The 17,823-nt window shown below is 39.5% G+C and overlaps 1 protein-coding gene across 3 annotated transcripts in view; it reads left to right on the top strand.

Moving 5' to 3' along the window:
- TTC17 (tetratricopeptide repeat domain 17) overlaps positions 1-17,823 on the top strand; it is a 146,664-nt gene that overhangs the window by 74,714 nt on the left and 54,127 nt on the right. For 2 of the 3 annotated variants that reach the window (XM_024749051.1, XM_024749050.1), the window contains exon 17: positions 13,103-13,273. The exons of the other annotated variant lie outside the window; for it this stretch is intronic. In XM_024749051.1, the coding sequence (XP_024604819.1) occupies positions 13,103-13,273 (171 nt within the window). The remainder of the gene's footprint in view (positions 1-13,102; positions 13,274-17,823) is intronic. 3 annotated transcript variants of the gene reach the window in all.

The following is a 17,823-nucleotide window of genomic DNA, read 5'->3' as shown; positions in this document are numbered from 1 at the left end:
CATGAATTTTTTGTCCAGCATGCAAAAAAAATTGTTTTCTTTTGAGGAATGAGCCTGTTGGCCCCTACATAAGATCTTTCTACAGTTGTCCTCCAGTCATTATAGATTGTTAACCTGGCCAAATAATATTTAAGAAAAATGAAATTTGAGAGTGGATATAACCTTCTAAAGCAATAGAGTATTTGTTTTCTTTCAAGCAAAGGGACCTGAGTATGGCTTATTTATTCATTCATTTATTCAACTAATGTCTACTATTCTAGGAACTAGAAACCAAACAAGCAAGCAAAAAACTCCAAGTCTTACGGAGCTCCATTCTAGTAAAGAGAAACAGAGCAGATGATAAACATATGAAAAAAGTTATTTAGTATGTTGGCAAATAAGTGCTCTGGGGAAAAATAAATAGAGCAGGAGGGTTGGTGTGATATTTAAATTGGATTGTTAAGGGAGGCCCCATTGAGAAAGTGACACTTGAGCAAAGATTTGAAGGAGGTAAAGGGTTGGACCATGCAGACATACAGCATAAGAGCATTTCAGGCAGAGAAAATAGTTGTTGCAAAAGCTTATGCAAGGAGAGCTTTTCTGTGGTTTGGTGGTGTTGGAGGAAATGAAAGCAGAGACGAACGGGAGGAGGGTAGAACCGCATCTTTACTGCCTTGCAGACCATTCTAATAATTTGGGCTTTTATTCTAAGAGAAAGATGTATGATTTGGAAGGTTTTGAGCATTAGAGGAAAATGATCTGATTTACATTTTAACAGGATTCTTCTGGCTGCTGTGTTGAAGATAGATTGTAGTCAGGTAATGGCACAAGCAGGAAGACCAGTTAGGATGCTGTTGCAAAAATGTAGGTGGGGCTTCCCTGGTGGCACAGTGGTTGTCCCCTGCCGAAGCAGGGGACACGGGTTCGTGCCCCGGTCCGGGAAGATCCCACATGCTGCGGAGCGGCTGGGCCCGTGAGCCATGGCTGCTGAGCCTGCGCGTCTGGAGCCTGTGCTCCGCAACGGGAGAGGCCACAACAGTGAGAGGCCCGCATAACACACACACACACACACACACACACACACAAAATGTAGGTGACGGATGATGTTGCCTTGGACCAGTGGGGTGAGAGGGGAGAAGGGGAGAAGTGATCATCATATTTGGGGTATATTTTTGAAGGTGGAACCAGCAAGACACTACCAGAGGAAGTATGGGAAATGAAAGAAGCAGGGGTCAGGGTGACTCCTAAATATGGGACCTAATCAACTAGGTGCTATTTAATGAGATTTTTAATAACCTGTGGTGCTATTTAATGAGATAAAGTCTGAGGAAGGAACAGATTTAGGGAGAAAAACAAGTTTGGTTTTAAACAAGTTTCAGTTGCCTTCTAAATGTTTAAGTGATGGTATTGGGTAGGCAGTTGGGTATATATGAATGTCATTATGGTCAAGGAAGAGCCCCAGGCTAGAGATGAAAATTTGTGAACCATGGACATATGAATGTCTTTTAAAATCACAAAATTGGATGAACTTACCTCAGTGATTAGTATAAAAAGAAAAGAGGTCAGCGATTAATTACTAGGGCATTCCAGCCAACATTTAGTGATTGGGAAGAGGAAGAACATTACAGGAGTAGCCAGTAAGACAGTAGGGAAACCAGGCAAGTGTTCTGTTCCAGAAGCCAAGCGAAGAAAGTGTTCCAAGGAGTGGTCAGTTATATCGTTATTCTTACGCTATGTGGATATATCCTAAGAGCTTGAGTTGTATGAGGACAGAGAATAAAGCATCGGATTTCTGAACATGGAGATTGTTGGCAGTCCTCTAAAAGTTTGTATTAAATGGCTTGTGAAGTAGGTGAAGTGGAGATGGCCAGCAGCTCTTTCAAGGAGTTTTGCTGTAGTGAGGAGCAGAAAAATGGGATTGTAGTTGTGGGGGAATGTGGGATTGAAGATATTTGGTTTTGGCTTTATTGTTCTAAAAATAAGAGGTATTGCAGTGTGTTCCTGTAGGAAATATCCAGTAAAGAGGAAGAAATTGAAGATGCAGAAAAAATTGTAGAAGCAAAACTCTTGAGTAAACAGAAGGGGATGGGCTCCAAGGCACAAGTGTAGTGTAGAGGTTGTCCTTGAATAGGAGAAGGTACAATTTATAGGTATAGATGTAGGTATGTTGGTGCGACTTTTGATTACTTCTCAGTGAAGTAAGAGGCCAGTTGTCAGATGAGTGTGAAGAGGGGCAGAGGAGGTTAGAAATACAATGAGAGAGGAAGGGCTGAAAACAATGGACTCAGAAGGTGAATTGACTAGAGAAGTTTCTAATTTTGGTAACTGGATCATGTCAATGTCATTAATTTAGAGAAGGAATATGGAAAAGAAATTATCTATGCCTTCATGTGTGGCTGGAAAATAAGTTCAGTGATAGACATGTTCATACAGAGATGCCACTGGTTCCCTCAGATTGTTCAGGGTGAGAAGAAAAGTCCTAGAATGGAATCTTAGAAAATACTAGCATTTAAGGAGCAGAGGCAGTGAAAGTGAGTAAAGAGAGGTACTGGGAGAACCAAGAGGGAGCTGGGTCTTGAAGGTCAGAAGAACAGAGAGTTTGAGAAGGAAAAAGAAATCAACAGTAGCGTGTCCTATATTGGTTCCTAAAGTAGGGTACAGATATCACCAGAGGCACACGAGCTTTTAGGTGGTACTTAGAGTAACATTTTTTGATTTTAGTATTTGTGGCTTATTCTAATGGGCATTAGAAGAAATAAATAACGAGCACATCAAACCTGTAATTCATGAAAAGTGGTACTGATTTTCCCTTTTAACATAAATTAATGTAAGATTAAACAGTGACTCCATTTAAAGAAGAACATTGCATAAATAATGGTACTGGTACCTATGGGAAAATCACGACAGTAGTGGACGAATGAATAGTGTGGGAAGCTCTGGGTTTAACAGTTTAGAAAATCATTTGGTGACCTCATTTTATCAAAAGTATTTTCTGTAAGATGGGGAAATATCTATACTAAAACAAGAATAAATTTTAGGAAAATAGAAATATTAAAGTGAGCTCTCTATGTATAGTTGAATTACTTTTAGAGTTACTGGCATAGATTCTAAACTATATAACTTTTGTTTCATCCTGTCACTGTGTAACTAAAATAACTTTAAAGTAAATAGTTAATGATACCAGGAATCATTCTGTAGATAATATATAATAGGACACAAATAAGGAAGATTTTTTAAAAATTCACTTATTAGAAACATGAAAAAGTAATTTGTGTTTGGAATAAAATAGTAGAAAAATTTGGCAGCTGAGTGAAGAAGTAAGGCATTTATTAGGCCCAGCATGTAATACACACAGAGCAAGTGGTTTTATTCTGTCTCTGGGACTCTTGGAACTGAGTCACTTCAGCTTGGTTGTGATGCTCCAAGAGGACTGTGTCCAAGGGCAGCAACTAAGCAGTCACTCTAGATATTTGAGTAGCACTTCTTGAAGTCAGCTAGGAGGTTAGCACTGCAGCTTGTTACTCAGTTATGGAATTCTTTTGTTCATTACCTTAAAAAGAAGAAGTTGCAAATTTATAATCTGAGTTACAGAGCTTAACACTTGAGGTGTGTGAATGGTCTTTGCCAGTGTTAGGGTTACTATCTTGAGTCTCCAATAGGAAGTGAGTTATACTTTTGAGTTTGTAAATTAAGATCATGGTTCTGCTTCCTTTATGCTCTGTATGTAGTGCGGGGACACCAACTGGAAGGCATCGTTAATCATACTTTGTGAACCCTTACCTACAGATAGGGTTGGAAAGTTATACTGAGACATCTTTCTTTGTGTATAGGCGCCATTCTGCATCAGGAACTTACTGTGGTTTCCTGCATTCACATCACTGAGGTCCCAGTGATTGTACACACCAGCAAGAAAAATGAAGGATGAGCAAGATGGGGTCTGTTTTATCTAGCCCCCACTAATTATTGAGCAAGATATTTTTAATATGGTTTGTCACTGCAGTAGTACATGTCTCCTGATAGGAACTGAAGGGGGCTAACTTCTAGTTATAAATACTTTGTGTGTAGTAAGTTAGGCAAGTTCATTGGATGCTATCTTTTTACATCTTCAGTTTCCATTCATTGTTGCAGATGTTTTTGGAGATATTTCAGTTTGTGATGTTAAGCTTTGCTATCTCATATAGCAAGCATTTGCATGACTCCTCCCCATTCAGAAAGATTATTCTAATTGGCAGAACTCTCTCTTCCTCCCTCCCTCCTCCCTCCTCCCTCCCTCTCTCTCTCCCTCTCTCTTGGTCTCTTTCTCTCTCTCTCTCTCTCTCTCACACACACACATACACACACACACACACACACACACACACACACAAATCCATGCTACATTAGAGTGGGCTCTTTTTTAAGTGACCTATGCCTCAGAAAATTCTTTACGTGCACTGCAAACCAACTAGTTGAAATGAATTCCCAGTTTTGGAGTTCTTGTTTGAAACAGTGAGTACCGGCAGTTCCCTGGCAGTCCAGTGGTTAGGACGCGGTGCTTTCACTGCCATGGGCCCAGCTTCAGTCCCTGGTCAGGGATCTAAAATCCCACAAGCTGCAAGGTGCGGCCAAAATAAACAGAAAACAAACCAAAAAAATAGGGGCTTCCCTGGTGGTGCAGTGGTTAAAATCCGCCTGCCAATGCAGGGGACACGGGTTTGATCCCAGGTCCAGGACGATCCCACATGCCCCAGAGCAAATAAGCCTATGCACCACAACTACTGAGCCTGCGCTCTAGAGTCAGTGATCCACAACTACTGAGCCCGTGTGCCACAACTACTGAAGCCCACACCCTTAGAGCCCATGCTCTGCAACAAGAGAAGCCACCGCGATGAGAAGCCCACGCACCTCAACGAAAGAGTAGCCCCTGCTCGCCGCAACTAAAAGCCCGCACGCAGCAATGAAGACCCAACTTAGCCAAAAATAAATAAGTAAAATAAATAAATTTATTAAAGAAAAACAAAAAACAGTGAGCACCAAGTATTTCAACCCCTTTACAAATTTAATCATTGAATGATTTTTTTTTTTAAACTCAGTTCCATGGGCTGATGGAAATAAAGCAGTTGAGCCTGATAATCAGTAGAAAAGAGCATTGGTGAGATTTAAAATACATATGACTGAGGATACCTGGCATGTATCTATGTGTCCGTGTATATGCTGGTTTTGGGTTTTCCCCCCCTTTTTTCTTTCAGTGTTGGTTGTTACAATAGTCGGATTTATTTCATACTAAACTATTGTGATCTTTGACCAAGAAAATCTCAGGAGTCTGTTACTTTTTCTTAACCACCAAAGTTTATTTAGTTAGGATCTTGAAAATACAGGAGAAATTTAAATCATATTTCATAGCTGTTGAACAGAACACAGCTTCGGATTTCTCTTCTCATTTAGTTTATTTTTATTGATATAACAACAAATCTAAATTTGCCACTCAAAATTTGCCACTCTGAAAGCAGTTTAAACTGCTTTAGCTGTCAGGCATTACTTAATAACCCAGTCAAATCACAAATATCTAAAATGATAATTATTTAAAAAAATAATAAAACAAGCATATCAAATTTCAGGAGAAGGAACTAGAGGTCAGTAGCAGCTGATAGGGTATGTGGTGTTGATCAAGTCTTCTGAGTCCTGGTATACCTGTAGTAATATAGCCAATTTCCCTTGATGATGTGAAATACAGCTAGAGGAAAACCTAACATGAACAAAACAATTCACCACCTCCCTCACCGTACACTGCCTAAGTACCATAAATGTTAAAAACTGGGAGAGAGCAAGAAACCGTGTTATTTATTACGTGCAAAGTGGCCGCTGAGGTGAATGCCTCCAGGCAACTTTGGTCATATAAAGCAAAAGGAAACAGTATGATACTATCATTTATTTTTCTATGCTTTTCACTTGATTTAGTGCACTGATAATATGTACTTAGATTTAGGTAGATATACTCAAATCAAAGTTCCTGTCTTGATCCCAAACCCCTAAAGTGGGTCTGATATCAGGCAGCTAGGGAACTTTCTTACTGAAAGCCACAAGGCCTTGCTCAAAGCGTTCTGTGGTAGAGGGACTTCAGTGGGCTTTTTTGTTAACCTTTGTTTAAATATCATACTTATTACCCAAACCAGTGTAAAGGACAACGCCTAACCCTCTTTGTCCTCATATCTAAGTCCTATGAGATATTACTGGGCTCAAGTCCTTAACAATCATGGAATAACTAGGCTCTTGTGTTCTCATTTAAAGATACTGTTCCTATAATCCACTTAGTCTGAGGAGTAAAAAAGACCAAGTAGCCTTTGACGTTTTATTAGCCTTGGCCTTGCATTAGGAAATTGCATTTTGGAAAAAGCGCAAGCCTAATGGCAGTAAATGCTTCTGATGGAAGGTCCCTTCCCCATTATGCATATCTCTGGGCCTCCATTTATAGCTTGAGGAGGGGGAGCAGAGTTAAATCTATTGATTTTTCTACCAGATTTTTTTCCTTGACATCAGCAGGTGACCAGTCACTTGCAGCAACAGAAAGGAGAGGTAAATATAAACTCCAGAGGTGGTGAGTAGCTAGGAAATCTAAGCCCTCCCCTGTTCCCTCATCCCAGCCCTCTGTGTATAGGCTTATTCTAGGTATTAAGAATTGAATGAAGCCAACTCACTGCAAGAATATGTGGTTGATGCGAATAGACATGCTTAATTTAAGCTCACTGACCACATAAGGACTTTCATATCATTCTGTCTTTTGCAAAGTCAATGGAAATTATACCAAACCATGATGACATATGATGATGCTATTGTGGAATACTTGTTTTCTTTACCACATACACCCTGCTTTCCTGGTTCCTTGTGTCGGCTTATATTGTTTTCAGTAGCTCTTCCCCATAACCCTGCCTCCTGCCCTCCCCCCACATAAAAATTCTAATCTTGCCCATCCTTCAAGGCCCACTTCTGCTATATGCCTTACTGATCCCTTAATTATAAGTAATGCATAGCCAGTCATGCCACCTGTGCCTCTCCTTCAGCTCCTGTGACTTGCCATTACAGTTACTTGTGTACAAGACACTACTCTCCTACAGGACTTCTCTAGCTCATTGAGAGCAGGGACCAATCCTTGTTTTCATCTTCATACCGTGGCCCACTATGCATTCCACACCATCCTCCCAATATTTAGCCCATAGAATGTACTTAAACTGCAAATTAGCTAATGGCATTTCAGGTTTGAACTACTGAAAATAGCTAGTAATAGAGGGTAATTAATTCATACCCACCCACTGTTTATCCAGAATGCTTTATACCAGACCCCCACTCAACATACATATATAGATATAGACCTTCTTTTGAGGTCTGCAGCTTCCGCACAATAGGAGGGGGAATAGAAAAGGAATTATCTCATTTGAAGGCACATGTTGTGTCCACTAGAAGATGACACATCTAATAGATAGCCTGTATTTTCTCCTGTCTGCACTGTTTTTAATGAAAGTTACAAATGTCCTTGTTGACCCTCATTGAAAAACTGACATTTATGGGTAAATCAGTAAGTGTGAGCATCTGTTGGATTTGTTTCCCCAACATTCTTGCTTGAAACAAATTTCCCTAGGCTGAAGACAGAGATTTAGAGTTAATAATAACAATAATAACAAAATATTCAAGGCGGCAGCTATGGCAGTTAATTTTCTTTCTTTCTCAATATTGTTTCTACATGGGAAAATCTTTCCTAGTAAACTTCCAGTAAATGTTTAAATTCTCTTGTTTAGACATCTAGCCTGATCTTTCACATTTCTGGAGGAAGTTACAGCTGTGGAGAGCTTGAATTCCATCACTGGAGTCATGTCTTCCGCAGTCTCCATGTCATGGTGTCTGTGTCTCAACTGGTGCTGACTTTGCTCCCTGTGCTTTAGTCACTTAAGTGATGGCCACATGGCAAGACAAAGAGGCCAGATTTATTGGCGGTTCTCTTTTTTCTTCTCTAAAAGAAGGCAGGGAGTACAGGTCTATAGAAACCAATGCACCTCTGAACTCTTGGGCAAATCACGTTCCCCCACCATGTGTGAAGAGAGTGTTACCCAGGATAGAATTTAACTCTAGAATATGTAGTAAAAGGGAATCAATCTCTCTCTCTCTCTCTCTCCCGCTCTCTTTTCTTTTGAGGTCACACACTTTTCTTTCTTAGTTTTTCCTTTTTAAGCTCACTTGTGACTCATTCACCTCACCATGAGGGAATACCTGTATAATCCTGAGGTTGCTGATTTCAAGTCTCTAATATGGTGTTTTCTATCTGGCATTGCCGTACTTTTAAGGTCAGCCAGTACATAACCATTACTTTTAAACCTCCTGCAAAGAATTCCATTCAGCAGTAATTGCTGAATGAGAACAAGTCTGAGCCGTTACTTCCGTCAAAATGATTTCTCTCGTCTAAGTGGAGGACAGCACAGGACAGAGGAAGTGAGGCAGTTTCCCTTGTCTCAGTTGCAGCCATCAGCAACCTAGGTTCACCTAGATTCAAGGAGTTCTGTATGCTTATGTTCACAGTGGTTTCAGCAGTAGTGTTTCCTACAGCTCCTCTTACTGTAGGACAGTAGCTTCTCTCTCCATTTCAGATAAAGAACCTAGACACAGAGAAGGGAATTAATTTGCCAAGGTTCATATGGTAAGGCTGCAGCTAAGGCAGAATTTGAATTCATACCATGGAATGCTCCTCTTAGAACAAGGTCTACAAGACTTTGTCACAGCCGGTGGAGGTGGAAATCATAAAGGAATCTGTTCCCAGTGAGGTTTCTTACTGCTTCACGTATACCTATTTCTCTGTGTAGTACCAGGCCCCACATGCCACCCACAGTTAAAGTTTCCTCGTAATAATTTAAAGCAATCTTGCATAACAATGGTGCACAACTGAAAGATACACTTTTGTTCACTTCACAATTTATATTGCTATTTTTCCTAAAAGATACATACCCTACTAGAGAAATAAATATGAAATTAGTTGCTTGGCTCTTACAAAGCTCTGAGGCCTCTCAATTTTGTGGCATTTCTTTCTTATAACTAACCCTAAAGGATTCCTAACCCAACCAGGAATTTCTTACCAACTTATGAGATTCAGAAGAGAAGAATTCTTAAAAAAAGAAGAGAATAATTCTTTTTAACAAGTAAGTGGTTACCCAACTCCAGTTAGAAAACAAATATTCTTCTAGGACCTTTGTAAACAGGATTTATATGAGAAGATAGGAGATTTCTTTAACCTTAGTCATGGTAGGAGTTCCTGGGAACTTAGTTTACTCTGAAAATCTGTTTAGCCACAGAATAATTGTGCCTTTCTCCCTTAGGAGACTTATGCTTTGACAAGGTATATTAAATATTTAGTTGTTTTCCAGAACACCCTTGTAGGGGAGGTTAATATTAATAACCCAACTTATGCAGTCAATACTCTAACCACAGAAAAGGATGTTGATATGTCTAAGATCTCATAGCAGTTCCAGAATCAGAAATACCCTCTTTGGAGTTTCATGCTCAGTTGGTTTTGCCTTGTACTCTCTTACTTCTAAGAAAAATCAGACTGCCAGGATTTGAATTGCTAAATGCTTTGCAAGCAAGTATAGAGCATTAAGCAGAGAAAAGTGTTTCCATTTTCACCTGGAACCTTGTTGTCTAAAGCATTTCATTTAAATCCTGTAGTTCCAAAAACAATAACAACAACAAAAACATACCTCTCAAGGTTAGTCCAAGCCATAGAATCTCCTCATTTTTGCATTAACAAAAAATAATACCCTTATGCACGGAAGGTGACTTTTTACTTTTTAGGTGTCTTTCCATTTTTCCTTCTCCATTTTCTTGTGTTTCTTTAATAAGAACATCATCTCTGCCTTTGCTGGGAAGACAAGCAATATTTTTCTACATAGGCAACTTTTTTTTTAGTTCCCCTTTGAGCTAGAGTAGACCTATACTATACGTGCTTTTTTTTTTTTTTTGCGGTACGCGGGCCTCTCACTGTTGTGGCCTCTCCCGTTGCGGAGCACAGGCTCCGACGTGCAGGCTCAGTGGCCATGGCTCACGGGCCCAGCCGCTCCGTGGCATGTGGGATCTTCCCGGACCGGGGCACGAACCCGTGTCCCCTGCATCGGCAGGCGGACTCTCAACCACTGCGCCACCAGGGAAGCCCTGGACCTATACTATAGTCCAAAGAATAGAAACTTATTTTTTCTGAAATTCTTCAGTTCTCCCTCAGGCAACTGGAAGGAGTAATTCAAAAATTAGGCAGTATGACTTTCTATGATTAGCCTAGATAATCATGGAAATCACACCAGAATGCTAAACCAGTCTCTTTTTAACTGTCAGCCTAAGAAAATTCATATTAATAGTTCTCATTTTAAAGCATGTAGTTTTTACATGATCATTTTGACCCTGTCTATTTCCAAGGAATATCCTAACATAAACTTCTTATGCTTCCTTTAATTCCCCCAGTTCTCCCTGATCCCCTTTCCTGCCCTCTCCCTCAGAGGTATTGGCCCCAATTTCCTGAGTTGGAGGGCAGGACATTCTTAGAATGCAGAAGGCTTGCTTCAAGAGGGTGTCTGGGCTTGAGGTCATGCAAGAGGACTAATTTTAGCTTCCGGATCTTATGCACATCATATCTTATAAATTACCTATGAAGCGTTTTAAAATATTGCAGACATTTTAAAAGATGAAACCAATTAAATTTTTATATAGAAAGAGGGTGGGAGAGAAAAATAAGAGATGGCAAAGGTTGGAGGAGGAAATCAACTGCAGGAAACACAGCTAGAATTTCACTGGGTTCCAGTGTTAAAGGTTTATCTTTTTGCTTTACTTGACCTGTGTCAAGATAAAAAATGCTTTAGAGGCAAATTCACCAAAGCTGAAGGCAGAGAGAATATTCACTAGGAAAACATGTTTAAAATTAACAGTATCATTGTCATCTTTTTTTCCTCTCTGCTTTTAAGAGTTATGCTTATTTATTTCCCAATTAAGAATTGCCTCTGAAAAGCATGCTGTTCTTCATAGTGAATTTTAGTCAGTCGGGTGTGTAGAGTAGTTGTTGTCATTGCTCTGTTTTATTTTAATGCTCTTATGCTTGGTTTCCCCGTACTTAATGGCATGTACTAGGTGGTGAAGACAGAATTAGAGGCAAATCTGCAACCTCTGTCTGTCCTCTCAGGAGAATCTGGAGAAAGAAAGCAACTACCATGGCTCATGGCTTCTTTTCTTAGCCCTCCAGGGCCCACACACTCCACACCTTCCGTCTCTATCAAATCGTACTTCTCATTGTCTCCCAAACACAAATGAGAATTCCTGTTCCTATTGCTTTGCCCAACACATTATTCCTCCCTGCCGAGAATGCCACCTTCTCTACTTTCTCTGCTAAAGAGGTAGTATTGACTAGGGGAAAGCCAAGAAGCTTTGTGGTAAAATAGAATTAATTCAAATCCCAGATCTACCACTTACTTATTGTTTGACCATAGGCAAGTTACTTAGTTTCACTGATAATCAGTTTCCTTATCTGTGAAATTAATAATATTTCACAAGGTGTTTTTGAGGAGTAAGTGGAAGAAAAAATACAGAAGTACTCAATAAATATTGATTCCCTTCCTTGTAATTCCCCCTTTTGAAGTTCTTTTTTTTTAAATCCTACGTATTCTTCAAAATTCAAGTTCTACCTACACAAAGCTTATTCTCTGAAGCACTTACTTGGCACAGTAGACTACCTCATTATTGTTTGTTGTCTTGCATTCATTGTCTTGTAAGCTTCTTGAGAGCTAAAGCTTCTGACATAGCCTTGTTGAAAATGGTAGCCTCAGATGTGTGATAGTGTAGAACTGGAAAATGGTAGCCTCAGATGTGTGGTAGTCTAGAACTGGAAAATGGGAAGTGAATCCCTAAGTAGGCAGTCCCCTTTCTCTCACCTAGGAAGTTGGGAAAGGTTTTGAGTCCATTATGTTTTCTTGGCACAATAAGGAAAATGGCCCGAGAAATGCTTTCCAAAATTGTGGAATCTGAAAGGGAGTCATCAGATCCAGAAAGAGACTTCTTGTATTTCCATTGCCGCAGAGACAGCCTGATTGGGTACATATATCTCTTTGGGGCAACATTCTCTTAAAAAATAAAAAAACTTGTAGAGAATGTTTGGACGTTCTGATAAAGGAGGAAAGTTACTTTTACACTCTTACCCAGAGAATTGTCCTATAATATGCATGTAGGCTTCCACTGACCATGCACTTTCAGTAGCAACGCACATGGAACATGAGGAGACCTGTTCAGCCAGCCAGATTCCCACTACAGCATACACAACAGCCTAGTAACACATTCTCCTACCCAGAGAATGTCCATCAGGTGGAGCTGGATAGTGGCTCTTTACCCCTGTTAACATACAATCCCTAATAAGGTCGAAGCTCTTCGACTCCTGGCCAAAACTGTAGCAAAAGGTCATGCTCACTATACATATCAGAAGGTATCACAGAGTGCTATGATTACATTCAAGATGTGACATTTTATGCTTAGGTAAATCTTTATTACATGATCAGAACTTGTTTTTCAAAAAAAAATAGGCACCTGTGTGATCTGACAGTCTTAAATGTGGATTCTCTGCCACCACTATCCCCCTCTAAGTCCTTGGTTTTTAATTTATAATCCTTTACCTTTTGGTATATCTTTCATTTTAAACTATGATGCAAGAATGGTATATTTTTCAGCTATAATTCATCTATCTCCAGACTTATTCAGGTACTAATCTGTTATTTCTCACCTTCAAAAGGCAAATAGAAGGAAAACCACTTTTTTATGATGTTTCTGACTTTCAGAGAAGTGTTTCACAGTCATTCATTATGAATGGAAGGAGATCTTGGGACTTGATCTTTGTTGTTATAGTTTTTTCCCCAAATACTTAAAATAGCCTAACAGGTGAAACTTGAACTTCAGTGCAAAATCTTGAATCACAATTATGGTCTGCCTTTGGGCACTCCACCTCACTGATTTGTGCATGTTCTGCTGGAGAAAAACCGACAGTCACCTTTTTGCTCTTCTTGATAGTTGGGGACCTTGAGCTATGGGACTACACAAGAGAGGTTTCTAATGTGCTCTATCTGTGTCTCTTGTCATTGAGGTAATTGTCATGCGAAAACCCTGGACAACAGCCATGACAAACAGAAATATTTTGACAACTCACAGTCACTGGATGCTGCTGAAGAAGAGCCCTCTGAGACAGGAACAGAGGAAGACCCTGTGCTCTCTGTTGAGAATTCAGGGAGGGACTCAGATGTCCTTAGACTTGAAAGTAAGTTGATTTGACCTGAGCTGTGCTTCTGGAGTAAAATCAACTCTCAGACTTGAAGCTTAGGCTTTCTCTACTCTCAAGCGTTTGTTCTTTCTTTTAACAGTCACTTACTATATTGTAGATCATGAAGGTGACCCTCAAGATTGGGAGGCAGAAGGCAAGCTATAAAGTGAAAATGCTCTGCACACTTCTTTCTGTTTTCTCCACCTCAGCATCTTCATTTGCTAGAACAAATTTGATTTATGTACGAGTCTTTCTTCTTAATGTCATTAGTCTATTGAGTAAGTCATTGAAAAAAAAAGCAAGTTGTATTTATACTAACCCAATAAAATTTAAAGATTTGAAATAACGGGCATGCCTACCAGGCCCTTTCCTAAAATTCCATTTTATGACCACATTTTGAGCTATGCTGTTCTAAAAAGTTTTAAGATTATCAATTTATAATTGCCAAAATGAGTGACTTCTATCTTTTGTTTGTTTTTTTGCGGTACGCGGGCCTCTCACTGTCATGGCCTCTCCCATTGCGGAGCACAGGCTCCAGACGCGCAGGCTCAGCAGCCATGGCTCACAGGCCTAGCCGGCATGTGGGATCTTCCTGGATGGGGGCACGAACCCATGTCCCCTGCATCGGCAGGCGGACTCTCAACCACTGCGCCACCAGGGAAGCCCAATGACTTCTTTTAAGTACTCATCCTGCTTAACCTCTTTTCTGCCTTTGGAACTGTGCACGACTCCTCGCTTGAAACTTTCTCCTTCTTCTCCTCTTGGCTTCTGGGATATCACTTGTTCTTGGTTTTTTTCCTTGTCCTCAGAATATCTTTTTTCAATTTCATTCACTTATTCTTTACTTTGCCCTTTATTTTTTTTACCCAGGATCTTAACCTTGGTCTTCTTTTCTTAGTCCTGCATGTGTTATCTCTTGGTGTTTCAGATACTTTGGAGTATACCAATGACTCTAAATCTGTATTTTCAGCTAAGACATTCTTTGTGACTCCAGATCTTATTTCTACCTTTTTAGTGGTCTCTTTATCTGGACGTGCCACAGCCATTTCAAACTTAACATGTCTAAAATTGAACTTGTCCTCATTTTGCCCTACTTCCTGAACTGTTTCTAGTTCCTATATTCCTGCTCCCTGTTAATGGCACAACTCATCCAGTCATCACTGTGTCCAGTCAATCCCTAAGACCTGTTAAATATATCATCTCTTCATCTAATCTGTTCTTTGTGGCACTGTCTGAATTTAGACTTTCTTCATTTCTGCCAGGGCTGTTGTAGTAGGTTCACGATTGGCTTCGCTATATCTAGTCCTTTACTTCAGTCTATGTATGGAGAGTGCGAGAGAGGCAGGGGGTGTGTATGTGTGTAGGGGAGAAAAAGAGAGATAATACATAGAAATTGGTATACAATTTACAAAGCAGAAACAACCCCTGTTACCACTTTCTTGTGTGTCCAAAGAGTTGTTTCTGAAATCAGACCTGATCTGGTAAGTTGCCTACATTTAAAGTTTTCAGTAGCTGTTACCTATCGGAAGAGTCCAAATGTCTTAATGTGGGATATGAGGCAGTTTAGCCCTTGATTCTGTCTCCAGCTGAACTGTACCATCTACTAGTACTCTGCATAGCAGGAAGTACAGACCTTTCACTATTTCCCTCACGTGCCATGCTGCTTTGAGCCTCCGTGTCTTTGCATAGGCTGAGAAGGACCCCTGCATGTTCTGTGCTTTTTATAGACAACTCCCATGCATCTCCAAGATCCAGCTCAAATGTCATCTCCTCTGTGAAGCATTCACAAAGGTCTCCAAACATTTAGTTGCTCCATTTGCTATCTTGTTCCTACTTTTTGTCAAGGCATATTTTATACAATATTAATTGCTTGTATGTCTTACGTTGCATCAGACTGTGAGCTTCTTATATATTGTGTCCTTTATAACGTTATATTCCTGTGTATAGTAAATATTTGTTAGAGTAATGAAATGTGTCCTTGGCCCTCCTGTGTAGATTGGATTAACATATTTAGCAATTACAGAATTTTGTGTTTCCTTCTAAGTGGTATTGTGTATGAAAAACAATGTCTAAGAGAAGCAAGCTAGACCTCAAAGGAGGAAGTTGTGACCTTCACTTTTGCAGGTTTAGGGAATTAGTTTCATCAGTTCTACCAGAAATCATTGGGCTTTAAGGAAATTAATTTTCCATTTACCAACTCAAAAGAAATTGACTTTTAAACCAGGTGGCCACTTTGTTCATTCACAGTGGGTCTACTCCTCTCTAGTGCCTGGCAGCCTCATGTCTCTTACTGACATCAGGTACCCATACAACCAAATGAACATCATAAGGGAGGTTGATACTGAGTAATGTTAAGGGGTTTTGGGGTTTTTTGGTTTGGTTTTTTTTTTTTTGGCCACGCCACAGGGCATGCGGGATCTTAGCTCCTCGACCAAGGATCAGACCCATGGCCCCTGCAGTGGAAGCATGGAGTCTTAACCACTGGACCACCAGGGAAGTCCTGGGGTATTTTTTTCAGTTTACAGAAACTTCCTATTCCAATACAACTCCTTAATGAGTGGAATACTCATGACTACCAAATTAGAGTCTTTTCCTACGACAATTCAGAATAAAACCCAACCAAAATCTTATTCTTTGTCTCTTCGTTTTCCAAATACATCATTGCTTGAGGCAGATAACCTAGTGTTTAAGTTTCTTTAGTTTCATGTTTCCCACGTAGTTCCATTCCATCCCCATACTGGGAACACTGAATGGTTGCCCTGGCTAGGGCTAGGTGTTTGCCAAGTCCCTTCAACATTATGCAAATTGTCTCTTAGGGTGCATTCCTTTTCACATTGCTAATTTAATTATAGTATAATGATGACTCTTACTAGTTTTACTCTTAGCTACTAACTTTTTTTTTTTTTTTTCCTGTGTGTAAATTCTGGGATACTGACAAGTCCACAGGGACCACAGTCATGGTATGTGGTTAGGAGTCAGAAAGACTCTGTTTTTTAATATAAAGAGTATGGTATAATAAAAGTCAAGCACAGACATTAAAGAATTTTTAAAAACTCTATTTTTGTAGGAAATTTTAAAGAAATACAAATAGTTAAGCCCGCTCCAGTAACCATAAATTATTATGATAATCACTACCTTTTGTGGTACTTTATACCTTACAAAGTTATGAATGTGTATTAACCTTGTGAAATAGATATTAACCCCATCTTGTAGCTGAGAAAATTGAGACTCAGAGTAGTTAGGTACCTTGCCTAACATCTTTAGTAGGTGATGTATAACTAAAACTCATCCTCAGGCCTTCAGCTTCCATACACTGTGTGTCATTTGCCTGTGGTTCTCAGAAATAGGGGTTTGACCTATGGGATGCAGCAAAAGCAGTTCTAAGAGGGAAGTTTATAGCAATATAAGCCTACCTCAAGAAACAAGAAAAATCTCAAATAAACAATCTAACCTTACACCTAAAGGAACTAGAGAAAGAAGAACAAACAAAACCAAAACCTAGTAGAAGGAAAGAAATCATAAAGATCAGAGTAGAAATAAATGAAATAGAAACAAAGAAAACAATAGCAAAGATCAATAAAACTAAAAGCTGGTTCTTCGAGAAGATAAACAGAATTGATAAGCCATTAGCCAGACTCATCAAAAAACAGGGAGAGGACTCAAATCAATAAAATTAGAAAAGAAAAAGGAGAAGTTACAACAGACACCACAGAAATACAAACCATCCTAAGAGACTACTACTACAAGCAACTCTATGCCAATAAAATTGACAACCTGGAAGAGATGGAAAAATTCTTAGAAAGATATAACCTTCCAAGACAGAACCAGGAAGAAATAGAAAATATGAAGAGACCAGTCACAAGTAATGAAATTGAAACTGTGATTAAAAAATCTTCCAACAAACAAAAGTCCAGGACCAGATGGCTTCACAGGTGAATTCTATCAAACATTTAGAGAAGAGCTAACACCCATCCTTCTCAAACTGTTCCAAAAAATTGCAGAGGAAGGAACACTCCCAAACACATTCTGTGAGGCCACCATCACCCTGATACCAAAATCAGACAGAGATACTACCAAAAAAGAAAATTACAGACCAATATCACCCAACAAAATACTAGCAAACAAAATCCAACAACTCATTAAAAGGATCATACACCATGATCAGGTGGGGTTTACTCCAGGGATGCAAGGATTCTTCAATATATGCAAATCAATCAGTGTGATACACCATATTAACAAATTGAAGAATAAAAACCATGTGACCATCTCAATAGATGCAGAAAAGGCTTTAGACAAAATTCAACACCCATTTATGATAAAAACTCGCCAGAAAGTGGGCATAGAGGGAACCTACCTCAAGATAATAAAGGCCATATATGACAAACCCACAGCAAACATCATTCTCATTGGTGAAAAAGTGAAACCATTTCCTCTGGATCAGGGACAAGACAAGGATGTCCACTCTCGCCACTATTTTTCAGCATAGTTTTGGAAGTCCTAGCCACGGCATTCAGAGAAGAAACAGAAATAAGAGGAATATAAATTGT

This window comes from Neophocaena asiaeorientalis, unplaced genomic scaffold, assembly GCF_003031525.2.
Source record: "Neophocaena asiaeorientalis asiaeorientalis breed wild unplaced genomic scaffold, Neophocaena_asiaeorientalis_V1.1 scaffold43, whole genome shotgun sequence".
NCBI lineage: Eukaryota > Metazoa > Chordata > Mammalia > Artiodactyla > Phocoenidae > Neophocaena > Neophocaena asiaeorientalis.
Note: the sequence above shows the minus strand (reverse complement) of the source record. Positions and strands in the feature narration are given on the sequence as shown.